Genomic DNA, 23,014 nt, shown 5'->3' with positions numbered 1-23,014 from the left:
AAGGAAATGCAATCGGGTAATGCCTTTCTTTGAAAAAAGAAACACATGCCAGCATTTCAAAAATGCAGACCGACGCCCTCACAAAGGGGACTGAGGGACCAAGCCAAAGTGGTTCTGCACCAAGTCAGATCACCCTGTCGTTCTTTTTCAAACACAGGTGAAGCCCTTCTTTTATTTTAATAATTGGTGGTATTTGTTAAGCCCTTACTACATGTTAAGTACTGTACTAAGTGCAGAAGCAGACCCAAGATAATCGGGTTCCACATGGGGCTCACAGTCTAAGTATGAGGGAGAACAGATATCGCATCCCCATTTTGCAGATGAGGGAACTGAGGCCCAGAGATGTGAATAACTTGCCTGAGGTCACACAGCAGGTTAGTGGAGTAGCTGGGAGTAAAACCCAGGTCCTTTGACTCCCAGGCCTGTGTTCATTCCACTTATGCCATGCTGCTTCTCAATTTTTAGAAAAAAAATTACGTAAGTTCCTTCCATTTTTAAAAGGAACCACAAGCCAGCAACGTCAAAAATGGTTGACTCACAAGCCCCCACTACCACACACAAGTGTGTAATTGAGAAGCAGAATAACAATACTGAACCTTAGCGCAATGTCTTTTACATAGAAGTAGAAATACCTTCAATTTGGGAGACGGACATGGCACCAAATCCAATCCTGAAGGGGATTGTGCACATACTGGCTTTGAATTCTGAGCTGAAGGTACAAAGATGTCACACGGGGGTGGTGCAGTGCTCTCTTTTGTGGAAGAAGATCCTGGGCCCTCTGGAGACTCAGTGGATTTTGAGTCTCGATGGCTTAATTGTGTTCTGCCAACCACTGCCAGTTTGCCAGTGGATCCTCCTATATCAACACAATAAAATTTATTTATTTATTATGTATATTAATGTCTGTCACCCCCTCTAGTCTGCGAGCTTATTGTGGACACGGAATGTGTCTGTTTGTTATTCTATTGTACTCTCCCAAGAGCTTAGTACAGTGCTTTGCACATGGTAAACAATAAATACAACTGAAGGAATGAATCAATGAATGAATAAAAACATCTTCTGCTATGGATTCAGAAGGAAAATGTAACAATGAAATCTCTCTGGACTATAAGCTCATATGGGCAGAGACCCCATCTGCTAATTCTCTTGTACTCTCCCAAGTGCTTAATACAGTGCTCTGCACATAATAAGTGCTCAATAAATACCACTGATTGATTGATTCTCCCCAGGCTGGATTTCCACAGAGCATCTTTCCCACTGCCAGCGAGATCCACTGGGGACCAAAATGGCTACTTTGTCCACAAAACCCTGATCCTGTTAACACATCTCTCTGCCTCACTCCTATAAAGAGCCAAAATTTCAGTTAGTGGATTGCCTGGGCCACCTGTTCCAAACCTGAGGGCACACAAAAATTGTGTCTGATACAGGCTGATCTCCCCTTGGTAGATAAAGCATTACCTTCACAGACTCAGCCCCTGTGCTGCTTATCTACACTGGTGGGAGTAAAGTCGACAACACTCAGCATACAACATAGAATTGGCTTTGAAGCCTTACCTGATGTAGGGGCCTTACACGGTTTCGGGAAAGGGTGAAGTGGAGCTGCTCTGGGTAGCACAGGTGGGTTTTCCAGAGTAATCTTTGCAGTCGCTGGAATCAGCCCTCTTTCGAGAAGACTCAGTATACCTGGAAAACGAAGGCAAAATGCAAGGTCCGTAAGCTCAGCCACCAAGTTTCTCCACATATAAGCCTGGCACAGTATTTCTGAATCTACAGACAGCATCTTGAATCATTTGGATGCATGAAAAAGCAGCCTATTAACATCCAAGTTTTGAAACCAATTCTGGCCAAGGAAAACATGATGTTACCAGTAACGATAAACATACATGAAAATAACACCAAGTAGAGGCCATTTAAAGCCGGGAATCTCATTTTCAAGGCAAATTAGAATATTCCTTTCAGCTCCAGATAATACCAATTAATTCTAATAATTTTTTATCCTGACAAAGTGCTTTTCATTTAAGACCCTTAAAGCTCTTTCCTAAATATCTCTAAATTGCAGGTTATCATCATCATCGTCAACAGCATTTGCTGGGTGTCTATTAGGTCAGAACACTAGAATGGGTATTTGGAAACAAATATGAGGACCAAAAGAGTAGTACTTACTCTCAAGGAGATTATAACTGAATGGGAGGGCAAGGAGGCATGAATAGTCAAATGAATAATAGGTAAATGGAGTAATAATATTTTATGAGCATCCATAACCCTAACCCATATCTACCCCAGTGCTTAGAACAGTGCTTGGCATATAGTACTGCAATTATTATTATTCTCCACGTGGTGGAATGCACTGAACTAAACTCTTGGGAAAATACAAGTGAGTTATTCCCTGGACATAAGGAGCTCAATCTCTAAAGGAGGAAACAGACATACAAACATTTTCAACCAGAGTAATCACATTAAATAACTGCAGGTGTAACTGAATAGACCTATGAACATAATACCAAGGATGGTATAAATGAATACGTGCTAGAAATGGCTGGTGAGTTTGGTATGGGTTGGAAGATTGGGAATTGGCTAGGATCGGCTTGCTGGACAGGGTGGGATTTTTAGGAAGACTGAATATGGGGAGAGTTGGGGGGATGGGGGTCTGTTGGATTTATTGAGAAGCAGCATGCTGTAGTGGATAGAGCAGGGGCTAGGAGTCAGAAGGTCATGGGTTCTAATCCCAGTTCTGCCACATGTCTGCTTTGGGATGTTGGGGAAGTCACTTCACTTCTCTGTGCCTCATTTACCTCATCTGTAAAATGGAAATTGAGACTGTGAGTTGCAAAAGGACAGGGACTGTGTCCAACCCTGATTAGCTTGTATTCTCCCCAGCGCTTAGTGCAGTGCTTGGCACATAGTAAGGGCTTAACAAATACCATTATTATTGTTATTATTATTATTATTATTATTATTATTATTATTATTATTATTTGGGGTAGGAGAATGCTCCAGGACAGGAGAACAAGCATGAACAAGGGGAAGGAAAATGAAAGAGAATAAATATAAATGCTTAAAACACATACACACACGTAAACAGTTAAACAAGTGAATAACAAATAAACAGAGGTGCATACTGGTGCTGAGTCTGAGAACGGTGTAGCCAGGAGGGACTGCCTCTTTGAGGAGGTGATTTTGCGGCTTTGGGGAGGAAAGTGATTTGCTCTGAACAACGTTTGAAGAAAGTGATGTGACCAGCTCTGGGCGGCCAAGTTTGAAGAGAGAAGAAGCTTGAGGTGGGGAAGATCGGACAGGAAGCTGTTAAAGCAATCCAGTGGGGAGGTGATGTGGGCTTGGACCAGGGTGGTGGTCCTTTTAGACTGTAAGCTCCTTGTGGGCAGGGATTGTGTATGTTTCTGGTTATATTGTACTCTTCCAAGCGCTTAGTACAGTGCACTGCACACAGAAAGCACTCAAATACCAATGACTAACTGGTAGTAAGGGAAGAAGTGAAGGCTATGTGAAATATTATTGAGGGGAAATTGGCAGAACTTGAGATACAACTTGCTCTTCTGCCTCTCACTCAAAGCCCTGCTCAATAGGAAATACTTACTGAGATGGTAGCTTTACTTTGGATTTAACTTAGCCCTATTAAAAACCCATCTCCTCCAAGAGGCCTTCCCTGACTAAGCCTTCATTTCCTCTTCTCCCACTCCCTTCTGCATCACCCTTGCACTTGGATTTGGACCCTTTATTCACCCCTCCGTCAGCCCCACAGTCCTTACGTATGTACCCATAATTTATTTATTTACATTAATGTCTGTCTCCCCCTCTAGACTGCAAGCTTGTTGTGGGCAAGGGAATGTTTCTAACAATTCTGTTATACTGTCCTCTCCCAAGCACCGTACTAAACACTCTGCACATAGAAAGTGCTCAATAAGTATGATTGACTGATTGACTTCCAGAAAGAAGTCCAATAGGACACCAAGGTTTCAAACTTCTGGGACAGGAAAGACTTTGGTACTGTCAACAGAGGTAGGAAAATGATGAAGAGGGCAAATTTTGGGAAGAAAAGTGAGGAAAAAATATTGCGTTTGCGGTATCCTAAGTTTATCCAAGTGGAGATGTCCTGGAGGGAGGAGAAGCTTCAAGATTGTTAAATAGGAGAGAGAACAGGCTAAAGATAAAGATTTATCCCTCATGTATATATGGTGGTAACTGAAACCATGAGAGTAGATGAGCTCATCAAGAGAATATGTACACAGGAAGCAGATTAGAGGCTCCAGAATTGAGCCTTGCTGTGGACTCCTACAGGTAGAGGGGAAGGGAAAGAAGAGTAAGAAAAATAAATTGAGAAGGGGTGGACAGAGTGTTAGGAAGAGAACTGGGCTGGCAAAACTAGGACTGAAAAGGTTTTCCAGGAGGCGGAGATGGTCCTTCGTTTTGAAAGCAGCCAAGAAGGTAAGGAAAATGAAGGCAGGATAGCGCTATTTAGATTTGTCTTAAAGGTCACTGGAGAACTTGTTTAACATGATCTTCATTAATGGAGGGCAAAGGGTGAAATCCAGGTTTCAAGGGGGTGAGGAGTGAGAGCAAATTACTTTCTCCCTATTTCTCAGGTCAGGATTTCAAAAAAATTCAAATTACCCAGAATTACACAGATAACTAAGGTGAAGGTAAGGAGTTTCTATTCAAATGAACCAAATTGGTTATCTACCTGATTTAATCAGATATTTTCCAGTTTACTTGCTTCATTTTTGGTTAGGTTTTTAAGAGCCAAAATGAAGGGGAGAAGTAAGGCTAAATTCAACCCTTTCACATTAATTAACCATATTCATGGTAAAATAATATTTACAGTTTCAAATAAGCTTAACCTTTGATTCCTTTTAACAGATATCTGAAAGTATGTATTTTCTTTAGCTAGAAGGCTATGCCAGTGGAACTGTTTTTTTTTTCCAATGCAGTCAAATGATTTGAGATACGCAGAGTTTGTAAAGAATGAGCCAGATTCCCATGATTTGAGGGTCTTATTAAATATGACTTTAGGAAGTGTGGGGTTTTTGTCCAAATGCATCTGGGTGGTTGACTGAATTCTTTGTCTGTCTTTTTCTGTGGAGACTTGGCCAACTGCAGCACCCAAGTCAGTTGCCTAGATTTCACCTGAGAGTAGTGAACATAACTAGTTTTTGACACCCATTCCAGACTGTATCACTGCTAGGATATTCTTCTCCCACCCTATTCTGGTTTGCCCTTGCACTTGCACCCTTTATTCACCACTCCCTCAGCCCCACGGCATCCATCTACATACCATAATTTATTTGTTTATATTAATGTCTGTCTCCCCGCTTGACTGTAAACTCATTGTGGGTGGGGAACATATAATAATAATAATAATAATAATAATAATAATAATAATAATAATGGCATTCATTAAGTGCTTACTATGTACCAGGCACTGTACTAAGTGCTGGGGTGGATACAAGCAAATCAGGTTTTTTTAAATCATATTTGTTAAGCACTTATTCTGTACCAGGCATTGTACTAAGCACTGTAGTTAGATACAAGCTAATTAGGTTGGACACAGTCCATGTTCCACATGGGGCTTATGATCAATTCCCATTTTACAGATGAGGTAACTGAGGAACAGAGTACAGAAGTGACTTGCCCAAGTTCACACAGCAGACAAGTGGCAGAGCTGGGATTAGAACCCCAGTCCTTCTGACTCCCATGGCCATGGCCTATCCACTAGGCCACAGAGTCCAACGACTTTTGTATTGTTATATTGTACTCTCCCAAGTGCTTAGTACAGTGCTCTGCACACAGTAAGTACTAAATACATACAATTGATCAAATGATTGATTCTCCCATGGTAAATCCAAGAAAGCCTCGGCCTCAGAGCTAAATCTAGTTGTCCTACTCAATTGTCTACTGATCTTCCTGCTTGATTAGGAAGTTTACAGTAAATTTCTAAACTGGTTCCCCAAATGACTAGACCTAATCCCAGAATAGCTGAGGTCTGTCTCGCTTGAGGCCTACCTTGCAGCTTCATGAGTTCGAAAGCAAAGGAAATGGGAGCAGCAACACTGACCTTTATTTGCGTCTTTTTCTAGTACAGGAAGAGGTGTGAGAAAGGGGTCGGTGCGGTGAGAAGCAGGTGGAATCGTGAGATTGGGTACTGTGGGTCCTTTCGCTATCTTCTGAGGTGGTATCTAAATTGTCAAAAAGGCCATTTTAACAAATATTTATTTGCCTCTGCAACCAATGCACTTTTCCCTTCCTAAACAATACATACAATTATGAATAGTTTCATTAAGCTTTAATATTGTAGCAATATCAGCCCCATTTTTATTGCTTATGAGAGTGCTGTACAACTGCCTATAGCCATTAGTTTCTGTAATTTAAAATAGTTAATTAAATCCAATCAACACGTTGTGATTTCTACTACACACAACCGGGGTATGAGTTAACAGAGCAGATATTAACATTTTGTTCCATTTTAATGACTACATTTAAAAGTGGTATCTCTTGAAGGAGGCACAGTCCTCTAGACTGTAAGTTCAATGTGAGCAGGGAACGTGATTACCAACTCAGCTATATTGCACTTTCCCTTGTGCTGAGTACAGTGCTTTGCATACAGTAAGGGCTCAGTAAATATGATTGACTGATGGAGGCTTTGAGTACAAGAAACTTTTGTGTCGACGAAGGCACTGAGAAGAAAGGGGACTTGTTGGAGAGAAATAAAAAACAAGATCTCAGTGTAAAGAAAAAAAACACACACAAAAACCCCCTCAACTGTAAGCTCATTATGGGCAGGGAATCTGTCTGCTAATTTTGTTGTACTGTACTTTCCCAAGTGCTTAATACAGAGCTCAGCACATAGTAAGTGCTCAATAAATACCATTGATTGGTTGACTAATCACAAACTATACTTTATAATACAAGGGACCAGGCCAACCTCACAAAACATTATTACAACTTTTCATGGTTGGGCAGATTTCAAGATTTCCAGTTCAGTTTTAAACATTAGACAATTATTTTTCCAATAGTCATAAAAACATTTTCATTATAGCTATGAAATATGGACTATTTCTAGCAAATGACTCTGGGTTTTAAAGATTATACATATTGCACATTATTTATGTGCAATAGTGAGGCTGGGGAGTACTATTTTTATCTTTATTACAGTAGGCTATGAATTGTCTGTGTTTTCTCAGCAATGATGACATTGCTGGTTAGTGCTTGTGGAAGACTACATTTTCCAAATATTTTCCAAACATTAATTAATTTGCACAGGTTCTCAGGCAAGGACGTAAATACATGGCCCCCGTTTAAACATACAAATAACCTAAAATGGAGAAAGGTTTGTGTATATGCTCAGGGTCCCCAGACATGATCAATCAATCGCATTTACTGAACACTTACTGGTGCAAAACACTGTACCAAGCACTTGGGGGAGTACAGTATAACAGAGTTGGTAGACATGTTCCCTGCCCACAGTGATCTTACAGCCTAGAAGGGGAGACAGACATTAATATAAAGAAACAACTATGGGTGTACACATAAGGGCTGTGGGGGAGGGAGTAAATAAAGGGAGAAGATGAGAAGATGAACCTGAAGATGACCTACTTACAAAAGGGTCTTCACTGTCCCACTTACTTAGTATTCCCCCAAGTACTTAGGACAGAGCTAATGGGCAATTGAGAAGCAGCATGGTAACCGAAAAGCAGTATGCCCAGTGGAGAGCGCATGGGCCCGGGAGTCACAAGGACCTGCATTCTAAACCTTGCTCCGCCGCTTTTCTGCTGTGTAACACTGGCAAGTCACTTAACTTCTCTGTGCCTCAGTTACCTCATCTGTACAATGGGGAATAAGATTGGGAGCCCGAATATGGACTGTGTCCAACTTGATTATCTTGTATCAACCTGAGTGCTTAGTACAGTGCCTGGCACGTAGTAAGTGCTTAATACATACCCTTTTTTTAAAAAAAGTACTAATAAATATCATCAACAGTAGTACTACTATTACTATTTTGTTATTTGTAAGAGTTGCTAAAGGAAACAGTTCATTAATCAGTGAATTAATCAATGGTATTTACCAGCATCCAAGACTCCCAAATGGCTTAATGTCCAATCAATCAATCATCAAGCAATCAATCATATTTATTGAGCATTGACTGTGTGCAGAGCACTGTACTAAGCACTTGGGAGTGTACAGTACAACTGAGTCAATAGATATGTTCCCTGCCCACAATGATCTTGCAATCTAGAATTATCCACTTGCAACATCTCATAGATTGTTAGCCTACAACCTGATTTTGAAAGACCTTAATTTGGATTTTTTCCCCTTTTTTCAAAATAACTTTCAAAAGTGATGTCTTAATCAGGTATGTGTAGTACTTAAATAAATTTAGTATTAGAAAACCTCCCCCGAGACCCAGAATAGCAGATTACCTGTACCAACCGGATTACATAAACCACAAGTGTATTATTCATTCATTCAATCGTATTTATTGAGCGCTTACTGTGTGCAGAGCACTGTACTAAGAGCTTGGGAAGTACAAGTTGGCAACATATAGAGACGGTCCCTATCCAACAACAATGGGCTCATAGTCTAGAAGGGGGAGACAGACAACAAAACAAAACATGTAGACAGGTGTCAAAGTCATCAGAACAAATAGAATTAAGGCTATATGCACATCATTAACAAAATAAATAGAATAGTGAATATGTACAAGCAAAATAGAGTAATTAATCTGTACAAATATATATACAAGTGCTGTGGGGAGGGGAAGGAGGTAGGGCGGGAGGGATGGGGAGGAGGAGAGGAAAAAGGCAGCTCAGTCTGTGAAGGTCTCCTGGAGGAGGTGAGCTCTCAGTAGGGCTTTGAAAGGAGGAAGAGAGCTAGCTTGGCAGATGTGTGAAGGGAGGGCATTCCAGGCCAGGGGAAGGACGTGGGCCGGGGGTCGATGGCGGGACAGGCGAGAACGAGGTACAGTGAGGAGGTTAGCAGCAGAGGAGCAGAGGGTGTGGGCAGGGCTGCAGAAGGGGAGAAGGGAGGTGACGTAGGAGGCGGCGAGGGGATGGACAGCCTTGAAGCCGAGAGTGAGGAGTATTAGCAAGTATGCTGTTGATTTGATTGGAATCTTAGAATTATTAATGATGGTATTTGCTAAGCACCTACTACATACCAAGCACTGTACTAAGCGCTGGGGTAAATAAAAGCTGATGAGATGGGAAACAGTCCCTGTCTCATATGGGGTTCATAGTTAAATCTCAGAGCAAGGGAGATCTCCTTGGCACATGTGCTTGGCACATAGTAAGCACTTAACAAATACCATCATTATTACCAACGGGGTTTCCCATACAACCACATACAGTCCTTCCCAATAAAGACCTTCAAATAGATTGCTGTGAATTTTGGACAAGGGTACTTATGAGCTGCCACATTCTCGATAAACTACAGCCAGAAGGCCAGAAGCCTCTTCAGAACAATTCAAGAGTATAATTATGAGAAATGTGGCAAAGTTTGAACAATAAAGATTCAAGAATGATCTACTTCAGAGTGACCGTGATTATAAATGGGTTGTAATTATGTTAACCAATACACAAGGCCCCACTGCCTCAATTTCTTTCCACTTAAATCTAGCCAACAATGATTTGCTTTGTTCTTATGCACACTGGGACACTAGAAAGTAGATGCTAAAAGAATGGAATTTAATTAAAAGAGCAACTTTTCCCTCCAACCTATTTTGTCTGATTTTTTTTTCCAGCAGCAGCATTGATTTCTTTGTTGGCTAGATTTATCCTCAGTTTAGGTTCAGGCAGGTTGTTTATAGTAAGCAATTTGTTGCACGCACATATGTTTTAATAAACGTTTGGCATAATTTACTCACAAAGGAGATGGAACAAAGAACATTATAGGATGGGACAAATTCTAACAGTGCAAGGAATTGAGCACTACAGTTTATCAGGGGGGAAAAGGAAAGATTTCAGTTATTAAAAACAGCTAGATAAGATAGGGTACAGAGAAAAAGACATCTCTTTCCTTCTCCTAAATATCTAATCTGGGGCTTAGCCTGAAGATATTAAAGTTCCTCACCAAATAGCTTGAGATGGCGATTGCTAAGATACACAATTCAAAATTTAACATATGTTCGCATTTAGAGAAATCTGTTTAAATATCCTGGGAATCTTCACCCATAACTAATTGCTGTACTGTGTTTGTTCTGATCAGTGTCCAATAAAATAATCCAAGTTAAAGAAGATTTCCATGTGCAATTTACTATAGTTTAGTGCTCCGTCAGCCCAGGACCTTGAGGCACAAAGCTATCAAAGTAACATGCTTGGGCTTCTAGCCACAAAAATGGGATTTTTTTTTGAAGATTTAGCAAAACTCTATAAAATAGTCCTTAGAGTAGAGTAACAAAATATAAGTCTGTCCAAAATGCTGAATAAATACCGGGCACCTAAATATTGTATGTCAATTGGGAAAGTGTAAGATTAACTTTTAAGAGATTTTTGTGGTCAAATCCTGATAGGTTTTGAGGTGTTGATGTCAATGGTGTTGAGTGATGGGCAGGGAGTGTTTCTGCTAATTCTGTTGTATTGTACTCTCCCAAGCTCTAAATGCAGTGCTCTGCACATAGTAGGCTCTCGATAAATACTACTGATTGATTGATATATTTTTGACAGATGAAGGTTTTCTAATAGGGAAACTGGTTTGTAAATCACCCAAAACACTCACTACAATTCTCTCATAGTCGTATTTCACATGTGGGAGAAAAATGATATAAACTTGTTTACAATCACACTTGTAATTTTGGACATTCCGGAAGTTTAAATACAGAACTCCTTCACCACAAGACCTAAATTCAGGAGATTTAACTGAGGTGTTCAGTGAACTGAGGGTACATACATTACTCATAAATGCACTATCAGCTTACCTGCTCTGAGGGGACATATAGAGACCACTAAATGAAAACCTGGAATAATATTTTGCAATTTCCATATTTTGGCCTGTAGTACACTGACCGATTTTTTAACGAGGTAAGAACGAGAAAAAAATGGACTTAAATGGTGTGGGTTCAGTTAAATAGAAGGAAAAATGTCCTGACTCTATTATTGTTATTATGATCATCATCACTATTGTTATTACGGTGCTATTATGGAACAGTGTACTTGTCTCTAGGTAGTTTAGTTTAAATACTGGCTGGGGTCACAAGTGAAATTAAGTTTGGTTCTCATTTACCTCATACCAGCAGTTTGGTTGGCAAGCGGCTTGCAGAACTGCTGGGGCCCTTTTTATTTAATTTGGCATTCCTTCCTGAGCAATATTGAGACTCTCACTTCAATGACTCCAGTGGGCTTTGCCATAATTCCAGGATTGGATTAGTAGCCTTCTCTGAAAAGAGGCCCACGCAGGTTTGAAAAGGGCCCGGTGCATTTCATGAGGAAGAACACTCCTCCAATACAATGAAGGGACCCAGAGAAATTCAAGTGAAATCAGCTTTCTTCCGTGCACGGGGATGCACTTTTGACGAACCTCGGGTAACGCAGAATTCACATTACAGCACGCTCTAGGTACACATGTCCGTATGTTTTTTTTTTCCAATGCTACATCACTTTCTAGCCAGATAGTATTGTGTTCTTGCTAAAGACTGCCTAATTCTGCCACCAGAATCTATCTGATACTCATAGGGCAAGCACATGTTTTAGGAGAATTGACTGTTCGATTCCTTTTTAAAGTCACATCTTCTCCAAAAGACCTTCCCCAATTCTTCCTCTCCCTTACAAATCATCCTCTATGCATTTGAATCTGTGCCCTCTGGGCATTTGGTAATTGTCCCACAGCACTTTTCATTCATTCATTCATTCAATCGTATTTATGCAGTCATTCATTCCATCGTATTTATTGAGCGCTTACTGTGTGCAGAGCACTGCACTAAGTGCTTGGGAAGTACAAGTTGGCAACATATAGAGACGGTCCCTACCCAACAGGGGGTTCACAGTCTAGAAGGGGGAGACAGACAACGAAACAAAACATATTAACAACATAAAATAAATAGGCAAAATAAAATAAATAGTGGACGGGTGTCTAGTCGTCAGAACAAATAGAATTAAAGCTAAATCCTGCACATCATTACCAAATAAATAGTAAATATGTACAAGTAAAATTGAGCACTTACTGTGTGCAGAACACAGTACTACGCGCTTGGGGAGTGCAAGTCGGCAACATATAGAGACGGTCCCTACCCAACAACGGGCTCACAGTCTAGAAGGGGGAAACAGACAACAGAACAAAACATGTAGACAGGTGTCAAAATCGTCAGAATAGAATTAACGCTATATGTACATCATTAACAAAATAAATAGAAAATAAGAACAAGTAAAATAGAGTAATAAATCTGTACAAATATATATATATATATACACACAGGTGCTGTGGGGAGGGGAAGGAGGTAGGGTGGGGTGGTGGGGAGGAAGAGAGGAAAAAGGGGGCTCAGTCTGGGAAGGTCACCTGGAGGAGGTGAGCTCTCAGTAGGGCTCTGAAGGGAGGGAGAGCGCTAGCTTGGCAGATGTGTGCAGGGAGGGCATTTCAGGCTAGGGGAAGGATGTGGGCCGTGGGTCGATGGCGGGACAGGCAAGAACTAGGTACAGTGAGGAGGAGAGCGGCAGAGGAGCGGAGGGTGTGGACTGGGCTGAAGAAGGAGAGAAGGGGGGTGAGGTAGGAGGGGGCGAGGTGATGGACAGCCTTGAAGCCGAGAGTGAGGAGTTTTTGCTTGATTCGTAGGTTTACAGGCAGCCACTGGAGATTTTTGAGGAGGGTAGTAACATGCCCAGAGCGCTTCTGCACAAAGATAATCCAGTCAGCAGAGTGAAGTATAGCACATATACATAAATCATTCATTTATATTAAGGTTTGCCTCCACCTCTAGACTGTAAGATCGTTGTGGAGAGGGAACATGTCTACCAACTCTTCCAAGCACTTAGCACAGTGATGTGCACACAGTAAGCACTCAATAAATACCACTGACTGATGGATTGATTAAAATCTCCAACATAGTTACTTTGGGAGCATATCGCTTATTCACTTTAGGGAGCAAAGTAATAATAATAATGATTGTGGCATTGTTACACACTCACCATTTGCCAAGCTGAAGTCCTAGAAATGTCAAATATTCTGATTTTTAGTAAATTCTTTTAATTCATTTTTGCAGATGTGTGTTTTGCCTACGTTCAGTGCCAAAATACCAAAGCAGTAGAATATTATTGCAATTTATATTCTGTGAACCATAAGAGTATGCTTATTATAGAAAATAGATTTATCCTTTTGCTTTAGTGTTTTCAATTTCTTCTAATGGCAAATCTCCATTAAGAAGGAAAAAAAAAAGGATCAGCCATGAGAAACTGAGAAGGAAGAATTTCTTGACAATGGCAATTCTGTCTCTACATCTCTTGTACTGTCCCAAGGGCTTAGTACAATGCTCAGCACACGGCAGGTAAACAACAGATAATACTGATTGAGTGGCAAAATTGGAATGGGTTAAAAGAAAGGTTATTGAATTCCATCCTACAGTGAGGCTGGGGGAATCTTTAAAAATAGGATCAACTTTCCTGCATCTGGGCTGGCCTACATGGATTCTTGTTTGAATCAATCAAGCAATAGCAATTATTGAGTGCTCACTCTGAGCAGAACACCGTATTAAGTACTTGGGAGCGAACAATAGAGACACTGAAAGTTTGAACTCTCAAAGGTCTTTTAACGACAATAATAATAATAATACTGATAATAATGATGGTATTTGTTAAATGCTTACTATGTGTTAAGCACTGTTCTAAGCTCTGGGGGAGATACAAGCTAATGAGGTTGTTCCATGTCAGGCTCACAGTCTTAATCCCCATTTTACAGATAAGGTAACAGGCAATGAGAAGTTAAGTGACTTGCCCAAAGTCACATAGCAGGAAAGTGGCAGAGTCAGGATTAGAACCCATGACCTCTGACTCCCAAGCCCGTGCCATGCTCCTTCCACTGAGCTACACTGCTTCTTTTAAGAGCTAAGGGTCTAAGGGTCTAGGAGTCTAATCTGCTGAGCGCTATATCAGAGAATTAAGATTGGTTCCTGAATAGGAGATGCAAAAGCAAAATATATGTCACTTAATGGCCTACTGAGACACTTTTCCCCTCTGAGGATGGCACCTGGAGAGTTTCCAGGACTCTACCAGTCTCAGCTATGGGAGAGAGAGAGTCAAGCAGAGGCCTACCCATTCCATTCCTAGTTTGGGCAGTGGCTAGCAAGTGGAAGGCAATCTGCTACAAGGCAAAACTCACCTGTGCTGGGCAGCAGCGGCATGGGAGAGAGTCAAGGGTGGAGATTCAAGTTTACTGCATGGAAGAAGGTGATGATAAACCACTTCCAGATTTTTACCAAGAAAACTCTATGGAGCCACTACCAGACGAAAGCAGATGGAGGTGAGGCGTTCTGGGAGAGATATGTCCATGGAGTTGCTATGGGTCGGAGATGACTTGACAGCATAAGATGAGACAAGAGACACTGTTGGTGGTAAACTCCCTCTATCTACTTACTGTGATCCTGTCTCCTCACCAACGGCTTTAAAACACTCAATTAATCCTCCCCATCCTACCTCACTAATCTCCTACTACAATCGCAGCAAGCACACTCCGCTTTCCTAGCACCAGCCAACACACTGTGACCTGATCACAGTAGAAGCCCTGGGTTCTAATCCTCTCTCTGCCAGTTGCTTGCTGTGTGATCTTGGGCAAGTCACTTTACTTCTCTGTGCCTCAGTTTCCTCTATTAAAGGGGATTCAATGCCCTTTCACCCTCCTATTTAGACTGTGAGTCCAAAGTGGTGCAGGGACTGTGTCTGATTTGATTAACTCATATCTACCCCAGCACTTTAAACACTGCTGACACACAGTAAGCAGTTAAATACAACAATAATAACAATAATATAATAACACATAAAATAAAATATCTTCTTTCAAAAATGTCTGTCAAGTGGTCTTTTCAAACCATCCAACTCCCTTACTCCAATTGCCATTGAGTCAATGTTACCCTAATGAGATTCTTCCATAACCCAAGGTTCTTCAAGAACACACCAACTGTATAATAGCAAAAATGGCCAAATTAAAAGATGGGCTTCCTGACAGTGGGACCAATGAATTGATCATGTTTACCAAGCTCTTTCTGTGTGCAGAGTTGGTAGGCATGTTTCCTTCCCACAAGCTTCTGGTTTTGAGGGGAAGAAAGACATTAATGTGAGTTTGTTGTGGGCAGGGAATGCATCTGTTTATTGTTGTACTGTATTCTCCCAAGTTCTCAGTGCAGTGTTTTGCACACAGTAAGTGCTCAATAAATACAACTGAATGAATGAATACATGAATAAATTATGGATATGATACATAAGTGCTGTGGGGCCGAAAGAGGGGTGAATAAAGGGTGAAAATCCAAGTGCCAGAGCAACATCCTTGTCTGAGTGTTGCTTAAACTCGGCCTCCATGTGGACAAAATGTAGTAGAAACTTTTCTACCCCTTGCCCCATCGGGTGAGTTCTACAAAACAGTCCTGCTGACTCTTCAAGCCAGCTTTTCAACTGAATATTAATTTTGCTCTAGGCAGTGTCAACCAGTGCTGTAAATTTCCAACATTTTGAGGCTGGGTTTTCTTTAAAAGTAAAAATCTTTACTTGGAAAGGGATCATTTCAAAGTGACTACAATGGTTCTAGAGTCCTGTTTTCCAAGGCCAAGAAAGAGTCCTTGATTGGAAGAGCAAGTTAAGGGGTTTTTTTTCCTTTTTCCATTCAACATGACAATTGCAAAAGTATTTTTTTCACCTCAAGAACCTCTGAGCAGATAATTACCCTGGGAGATGAGAAAAAAACCAATTCTATTAGTCTTTTTAAGGCACATTTCTCCTGTGGATAAAGCTATACTACTCTAAACAGCAGTTTGCTTCCTTTCAAATGAAGCATTTTATAATGTGGCACAAATTTTCACTTTAGAATTATAGCTCCATCTCCTTTCAGGAGCAACACTTGGGCAACAGGATGAACTTTAGTCATCTAGACTCAAAAATGTACTTTATGAAAAATTAAATAAACAATTTGAAAAGGTCCAACCAATATAGATTTCTTGCATGTGAATAATTCTGACTGCCACCGGGAACTAAGGAAGACAGTTTTTCAGCCAAAGGAAATACTGATTTGATGACAATCTTGTGTTTGGCAAACGCATTGCTTTTTAATTTTTTTATAGTATTTGTTAAGCACTTCCTATGTGCCAGGCACCGTACTAAGTGCCAGGGTAAATACAAGCTGTTCAATTGGGACACAGTCCCTGTTCCACATGGAGATCAGTCTAAATCCCCATTTTACAGATGAGGAACTGAGGCACGGAAAAACCCTTTCATTCATTAAATTGTATTTATTGAGCACTTACTGTTTGCAGAGCACTGTACTAAGTGCTTGGGAAGTACAAGTCGGCAATATATAGAGACGATCCCTACCCAACAACAGGCTCACAGCCTAGAAGGGGGAGACATACAACAAAACATGTAGACAGGTGTTAAAATTGTCAGAACAAATAGAATTAAAGCTGTATGCACATCATTAACAAAATAGAATAGAATAGAAAATATGCACAAGTAAAATAGAGTAATAAATCTGTACAAATATATGCAAGTGCTGTGTGGAGGAGAAGGAGGTAGGGCAGGGGGGTGGGGAGGAGGAGAGGAAAAAAGGGGCTCAGTCTGGGAAGGTCTCCTGGAGGAGGTGAGCTCTCAGTAGGGCTTTGAAGCGAGGAAGAGAGCTAGCTTGGTGGATGTGCGCAGGGAGAGCATTCCAGGCCAGGGGAAGGACGTGGGCCGGGGGTCGATGGTGGGACAGGTGAGAACGAGGTACAGTGAGGAGGTTAGTGGCAGAGGAGTGGAGGGTGCGGGCTGGGCTGGAGAAGAAGATAAGGGAGATGAAGTTGGAGGGGGTGAGGTGATGGAAAGCCTTGAAGCCGAGAGTGAGGAGTTTTTACTTGATTCATAGGTTGACAGGCAGCAACTGGATTTTTTTGAGGAGGGGAGTAACATGCCTAGAGCGTTTATGCACAAAGATAATCCGGGCAGCAGAGTGAAGTATAGACTGAAGTGGGGAGAGACAGGAGGATGGAAGATCAGAGAGGAGGCTGATGCAGCAATCCAGTCGGGATAGGAAGAGAGATTGAACCAGCAGGGTAGCGGTTTGGATGGAGAGGAAAGGGCAGATCTTGATGATGTTGTGGAGGTGAGACCGGCATGTTTTGGTGACAGATTGGATGTGTGGGGTGAATAAGACAGCAGAGTCAAGGATGATACCAAGGTTGCGGGCTTGTGAGACGGGAAGGATGGTAGTGCCATTTACAGTGACGGGAAAGTCAGAGAGGGGGAAGATAAGGAGTTCAGTCTTGGACATATTGAGTTTTAGATGGCGGGCAGACATCCAGATGGCGATGTCCTGAAGGCAGGAGGAGATACGAGCCTGGAGGGTGGGAGAGAAAGAGCAGGGACAGAGATGTAGATTTGGGTGTCATCAGCGAGGAGATGATAGTCGAAGCCTTTGGAGCTAACGAGTTCACCAAGGGAGTGAGTGTAGATAGAGAAGAGAAGGGGAACAAGAACTGACCCTTGAGGAACCCCTACAGTATGGGGATGGGAGGGGGAGAAGGAGCCTGCAAAGGAGACTGAGAATGAATGGCCAGAGAGATAAGAGGAGAACCAGGAGAGGATGGAGTCTGTGAAGCCAAGGTTGGATAGCGTGTTGAGGAGAAGGCCACAGTGTAAAGGCAGCTGAGAAGTCGAGGAGGATTAGGATAGAGTAGGAGCCGTTGGATTTGGTTTGTACAAGTACACATACAACTTGTACTTGCCAAGTGCTAACTTGTACTTCCCAAGTGCTTAGTACAGTGCTCTACACACAGTTAGTGCTCAATAAATATCTTCGAATGAATGAGTTTGGATGTCATTGGTGACCTTTGAGAGGGCAGTTTCAGTGGAGTGTAGGGGACGGAAGCCACATTGGAGGGGGTGACTTGCCCAAGGCCACACGGCAGACAAGTGGTGGAGCCAGGATCAGGGCCCGGGTCCTTCTGGCTTTTGTTATACTTTGGGTACTGATGTTGGAAATTTGTGACGGGGTGGGGGGGAAAATACTCTATTTTAAGGCCTTAAATCGGGTGCGAATAAAATCCCACGATTAACCTGTTTGCCTGCCTCTCTATACACTGTAAGCGATTGGAGCAGTTAAAAAAAAAAAATCAGAAACAGTGAAAGGTATCGAGGCCCTACCATGTGCAGAGCACTACACCCAGCTCTTGGAAGAACACTCCAGAAGCCAACCCTATGGTCCCTGCCCTCGAGGACCTGACAAATGCATGGGAAAAACAGGCAGGCATAAATTTTTTACAAAGAGTCAAAGTAACAAGGAAGAATGGGGAGGTAACAGGTAGAGAGCAGCGTGCCAGGAATAAAATAGTTGAATAAATAATTGACTGTACAACCAAAAATCTGTCCTGAGAATGACTATACATCCATAGAGTAAGGGTGACATTTGTTAAGAGCTTATTATGGGTCAAGCATTGTTCTAAGCACTGGGGTAGATGTACATTAATCACATTGGACACAATCCCTGTACCACCCGGGGGCTGTCTGTCGAAGTAGGAGGGAGGACAGACATGGAATCCCCATTTTACAAATGAGGAAACTGAAGGACAGGGAAGTTTAAGTGGCTTGCCCAAAGTGTCACAGCAGGCAAGTGGCATAGTCAGGATTAGAACCCAGGTCATGTGAATCCCAGGCTTGGGGTCTTTCCACCAGGCCAAACTGCTTCCCTATGGCCCAAATATTAGCAGCAGCATAACAAGAACAATCTGAATAATGGCACTGAGCTCCTTGTGGGCAGGGAACGTGTCTACTAAAACATGTCTACTAACTCTGCTGTACTACACCCTCCCAAGCACTTAGTACAGTGCTCTGCACTCAAATAGCATTGATGATGATGATGAAAATGAATGAGGGAACTCCCCTTTTGCTCCCAGAGTCTTCCAGTGGTCAAGGGCTCCCCCTAAAGCACGAGGCACATTGACAGATGCCTTTCTCCCTTCTCATTCAAGGAAGGACCTCCACTCATGGATTTAGCTGCATCAATTTGGGCACCACAAGCTGGACAAGGTTAGTGTCTCAAACCTTGGACTGCACTGACCCCAGCAGGCTGTTAGGCTTCTGAGGGAGAGAACAGGAAGACGTGCTTCCTATGAGCCACCATCTGTCCCCATGCCTCAAAAAACCATACGTGCCGTCTGCGGGGTGGTGCTTATTTCAGTGCCTATGGCCGATGTCGTACAAAGGGGACTGGCCTGCTCTTCAGAACAACAAAATTAGAAAAGTGGTGACGATCAACGGGCCATGGAGACCCTTGGGGAAAAACGACGATTCACAGATAGGATGCAGGGGGTCAGAACGGCCCTTAGGGCCATTTCCTTTCGTTCACCTAATTTAATTTACCACAAACTCCTGGGAAAGTGGGTAGGGTTGGGGGGTGGTTCCCAAGTTGCTGACTCTACACTTTCATGGAAAAAAAATAAAAGAACCAAACCACCCTTTTCTCCTTTTCTCGAAGACAATGTGGTTGACTGGTCGCTCCTGGCTCCCCCCAGTTCTACTTCTGTCCCGATTCAGTCTTGGCCGGTGTGGGACAGAATAGATCACAGAACTTGGGTGAATACCACATCTGTTTTCTGAAACAGGGAAAAGAAGCAGCACAGAAGGAAGTGAGGGAGATAATTGCTGGCTTGGACTACGATACATTTTACTTACGGGCAAGGGGCCAGCTCGCAACCAGACAGAATATGCGGGGCCCATCTTATTGGAATTCAGGGGTGGGCCTCCGTTCTTGTCCAGAGACAGCTGAAAACCAGCAGCCCATAGCATCACAATCAGGCTCGGGGTTTTGTCAAGGAATGCTGATATGTACAGAAGCAGCGTTGCCTGGTTCCGCCGCACCCCTGCCTAGTAGAATGACAGTCCATCTCAGATTCCAGATGACGGGAACTGGATAAAAACTTAAAACAAATGGTGACCTTTCAAAAGATTAATTTGTTTACCAATAAAATGTTCCCTCTTTGTCATCTGAGATGGGGGTGACCTTCACGTTCCCGGATCTAGGCTGGAAGGATGCTGACTGTAGTCATCTGTTAAGTTAGCTCCATCTCAGCAATTATTCCCTTTTTTATTTTTAGTGACATGAAGGGCTTATTAATTCACTGTGCTTCTCGTTATGGTTTATAAATGCAACAAGCTCATTCTGAATTACTGCAGTGTAACATCAATTTGTTTAAATCTAATTCTGCTACCGTTGCCAAATTATGTTGTGACTGTAATTGTGGCCATATGCATGGGCTTAAAACACAATCATGTTTTGAAATCATCTCCCCTGCTTCCTCCCCCGCTGCCCCCGCCATCTTGCTTCTGGTGGGTCTTCTAATCATTTGAAATTAACACAATTGCCTCACTTTCCATCACTTTATCATTTCAGAAATGAATGCACTTTCGGTGATGGAATGAGGGATTAGTATGTACACTCCAAGCAAAACAGTAAAGAATGAAGCTATGATTTGTGTTCTGTAGCTGCCACCCAAATAAGTTAGTGAAAAACAATGCATAAGATATGACTCATAAAAACTAGGAATCATAATAGTATTAAATTCACCCTCATGAATAAATAAAAGATTCTAAGTTTACATTACATTATATATTTATTTAGTTGGAAAGTGGTACCAAAAGACTGGTATAATTTTACAGTAACTCAACATCTTGCCAAAGAGAAAAATGCTGTTAGGATCATTTTCTAGGTCATAACGTTAGAATCCGAGTTATTTGTGTAGCAATTCAAAATGACAGTGTGGTTCGCAGTTTAGCATACACATTCTTTCTTTTAAAATTCACATGAAGAAACATCACGCCCTTTCCTTTCAATTAAAAAAAAATTATAAGTCCAAGTCGAATTTTCAAACAGATCTTTTAAATGTTTCACCTACACTTGAAAGGATCATCGAAGCAGGGGTGTAGATAAACAAAATAAAAGATTCTGGAATTTCTCCCACCCCATGCCACTGAGAACATGTATCTTAGCTTCTTTCCCTGGCACCTAATCAAGAAGAGGACTAGTTTATCAATGCTTTTTGTTTTGATTTTTTTTCTTTTAAATATCCAAACCCCATTTGAAACTGCCATTTCCACTTTAATATTTAGAACATGATTTCTTTTTTTATAATCTCGGAGTCCATGGATATCAAATTCCGATGCTAAGAGGGCAAAATGAGTAGACTCTGACTGCTTGATTACTAAATTTTGATTCCCTAAGGAGCTTTCAGTTGCTCAAAAATCACTATCATAAATGTCACAAACTAAAGGCTAGGGGCATTTTATGTCAAAAATTCACAAGAGACGAGTTTATTAAGATGGAAGTATGGACGAGGTGTGGCTTACCAATTTCCTCGGTCAGAAATGGCATTGGTCCCTTATAGGTTCGATCGAGCAGTGCAAGTTTACTCAAAGCATTGAACACGAAGGTTCTCTGCTTCCAAATAATACTGTTCTCTGTGGCGTTTGTAGAGTTGCTCTAAAAATCTATTGTTTCTGATTTTTCCTTCTAATTAACTATAAATCACAGGGCTAAAACAAACTGCCTGTCAGGGCAACTGTTTTCAAAAAGCATTTTTAAAAGTCATAACTCACAACTGTGTCATTCCCAGATGTTTATGTTGTTTAAAACCAAATCCCTGAAAATTTGAGGGTTTTTCTTTCCAGCACTGGCTTTTTCTTAATTCATTTGGAGCACAAATAAAAGAAGAAAAATATGCCTTACATCATGACATTATGTCGGTTACTGACATAGGATATATGGCATCAACTTTAAGGAAAATGTAAATGAAAGGATTGTCTATGTGAATCAGTGAATGTTTAATATTTAAATGTCACTATACTTTCTGAGTCTATTATTTTAAATAAGTACTGGTGCAAATAAAACCCACTCCAAATAACCTGTGCCAAAAGACCCTGAAAACTGCCCAAGAAAAGGAAACCTCTACTATATTTAAGCTATTTATTCATTTTGGAAACAGCAACAAATAGATAAGTTGAATATGACTCACTGTTCTGGATGCAAATCACTTTCCTCACCCCTCAACAGTCTCTTCACCTAGACTTTCGTAGCCGTTACATTTTTTCACCCAGCGAAAATGTTTGAATTGAGTTGTATCAACGCCTTGGGTTAGTTTTTTTGGACTTTGCAGTCAGCAGGGTCAGCTATCACACCGCACCACCTCTGCGTTTGAAACCAAATGAGGGGCAACCTTCTCTTGAATTCTGTCCTTCAGGTGAGAGGACCAAGGATTTGTCTATGAAGGCCCATAAGCAGAAGGGTCAAACATCTAAGAACTTTCATATACTTCACAGAGTGACATTGTAAATAAAATTAAAACGTATTTGAGGAAAACAAAAATTTCTAACTTTCTGACTTTTGCTTTGGGCACTATGAGTTAAATTTCTGAAATAATTTGTTTTGCTACCAGAACTTGATAAATAAAAAAGCTATCCATAGAGATAATGATCTAAAACAGATGAAAATATATTTTAGAGTTCTGTGTTGGAGAAACTCGTGCAAGGGTGTACTGCAAATTTACAAGGTTAGTGTAAGACATTTTGCTGGGCCTTAATAAAAACAATTCTTTCCAACTTCCGGTTCAATGAATAACATGAGTTAAATAAGACCAGGAGAATAAGTGCTGGTTTCACTACTGCACCCGTTATTGATGAGAGAAACTAGAAAGATAATATTTAAAGGGATGACATTTTCATTTTTTTTAGATATTTTTCAAATACACCAATTACTTTACTCGCTACATCGATAAATGAATTGGACTAGAAATGTCACCATTTAAAATAGCATTCTAGATCCCAACAATGACAGGCAACACTTTCAACATACA

At 41.3% G+C, this 23,014-nt stretch overlaps 1 protein-coding gene and 1 non-coding gene across 6 annotated transcripts in view; one reads left to right on the top strand and one right to left on the bottom strand.

The window, feature by feature from the left end:
* IQCH (IQ motif containing H) overlaps positions 1-23,014 on the bottom strand; it is a 164,092-nt gene that overhangs the window by 109,100 nt on the left and 31,978 nt on the right. For 4 of the 5 annotated variants that reach the window (XR_005456323.1, XR_005456324.1, XM_038766817.1 and 1 more), the window contains exons 6-8: positions 6,071-6,191; positions 1,555-1,683; positions 633-856 (exon numbers count right to left, since the gene is read on the bottom strand). Coding sequence is in view for 3 of the 5 variants with exons in the window: in XM_038766817.1 (XP_038622745.1) it covers positions 633-856; positions 1,555-1,683; positions 6,071-6,191 (474 nt within the window). In the remaining 2 variants the exon portion in view is untranslated. Of the gene's footprint in view, positions 1-632; positions 857-1,554; positions 1,684-6,070; positions 6,192-19,841; positions 19,898-23,014 lie in introns of those variants that run through there. The other variant, XM_038766818.1, reaches the window with a different exon arrangement.
* Positions 14,161-14,300, top strand: LOC119946290. The gene has a single exon (XR_005456396.1). It is a non-coding gene; the product is annotated as a small nucleolar RNA SNORA7 (small nucleolar RNA).

This window comes from Tachyglossus aculeatus, chromosome 26 (genome assembly GCF_015852505.1).
Source record: "Tachyglossus aculeatus isolate mTacAcu1 chromosome 26, mTacAcu1.pri, whole genome shotgun sequence".
Taxonomy (NCBI): Eukaryota; Metazoa; Chordata; class Mammalia; order Monotremata; family Tachyglossidae; genus Tachyglossus; species Tachyglossus aculeatus.
This window is presented reverse-complemented; position numbering and strand designations above follow the sequence as displayed.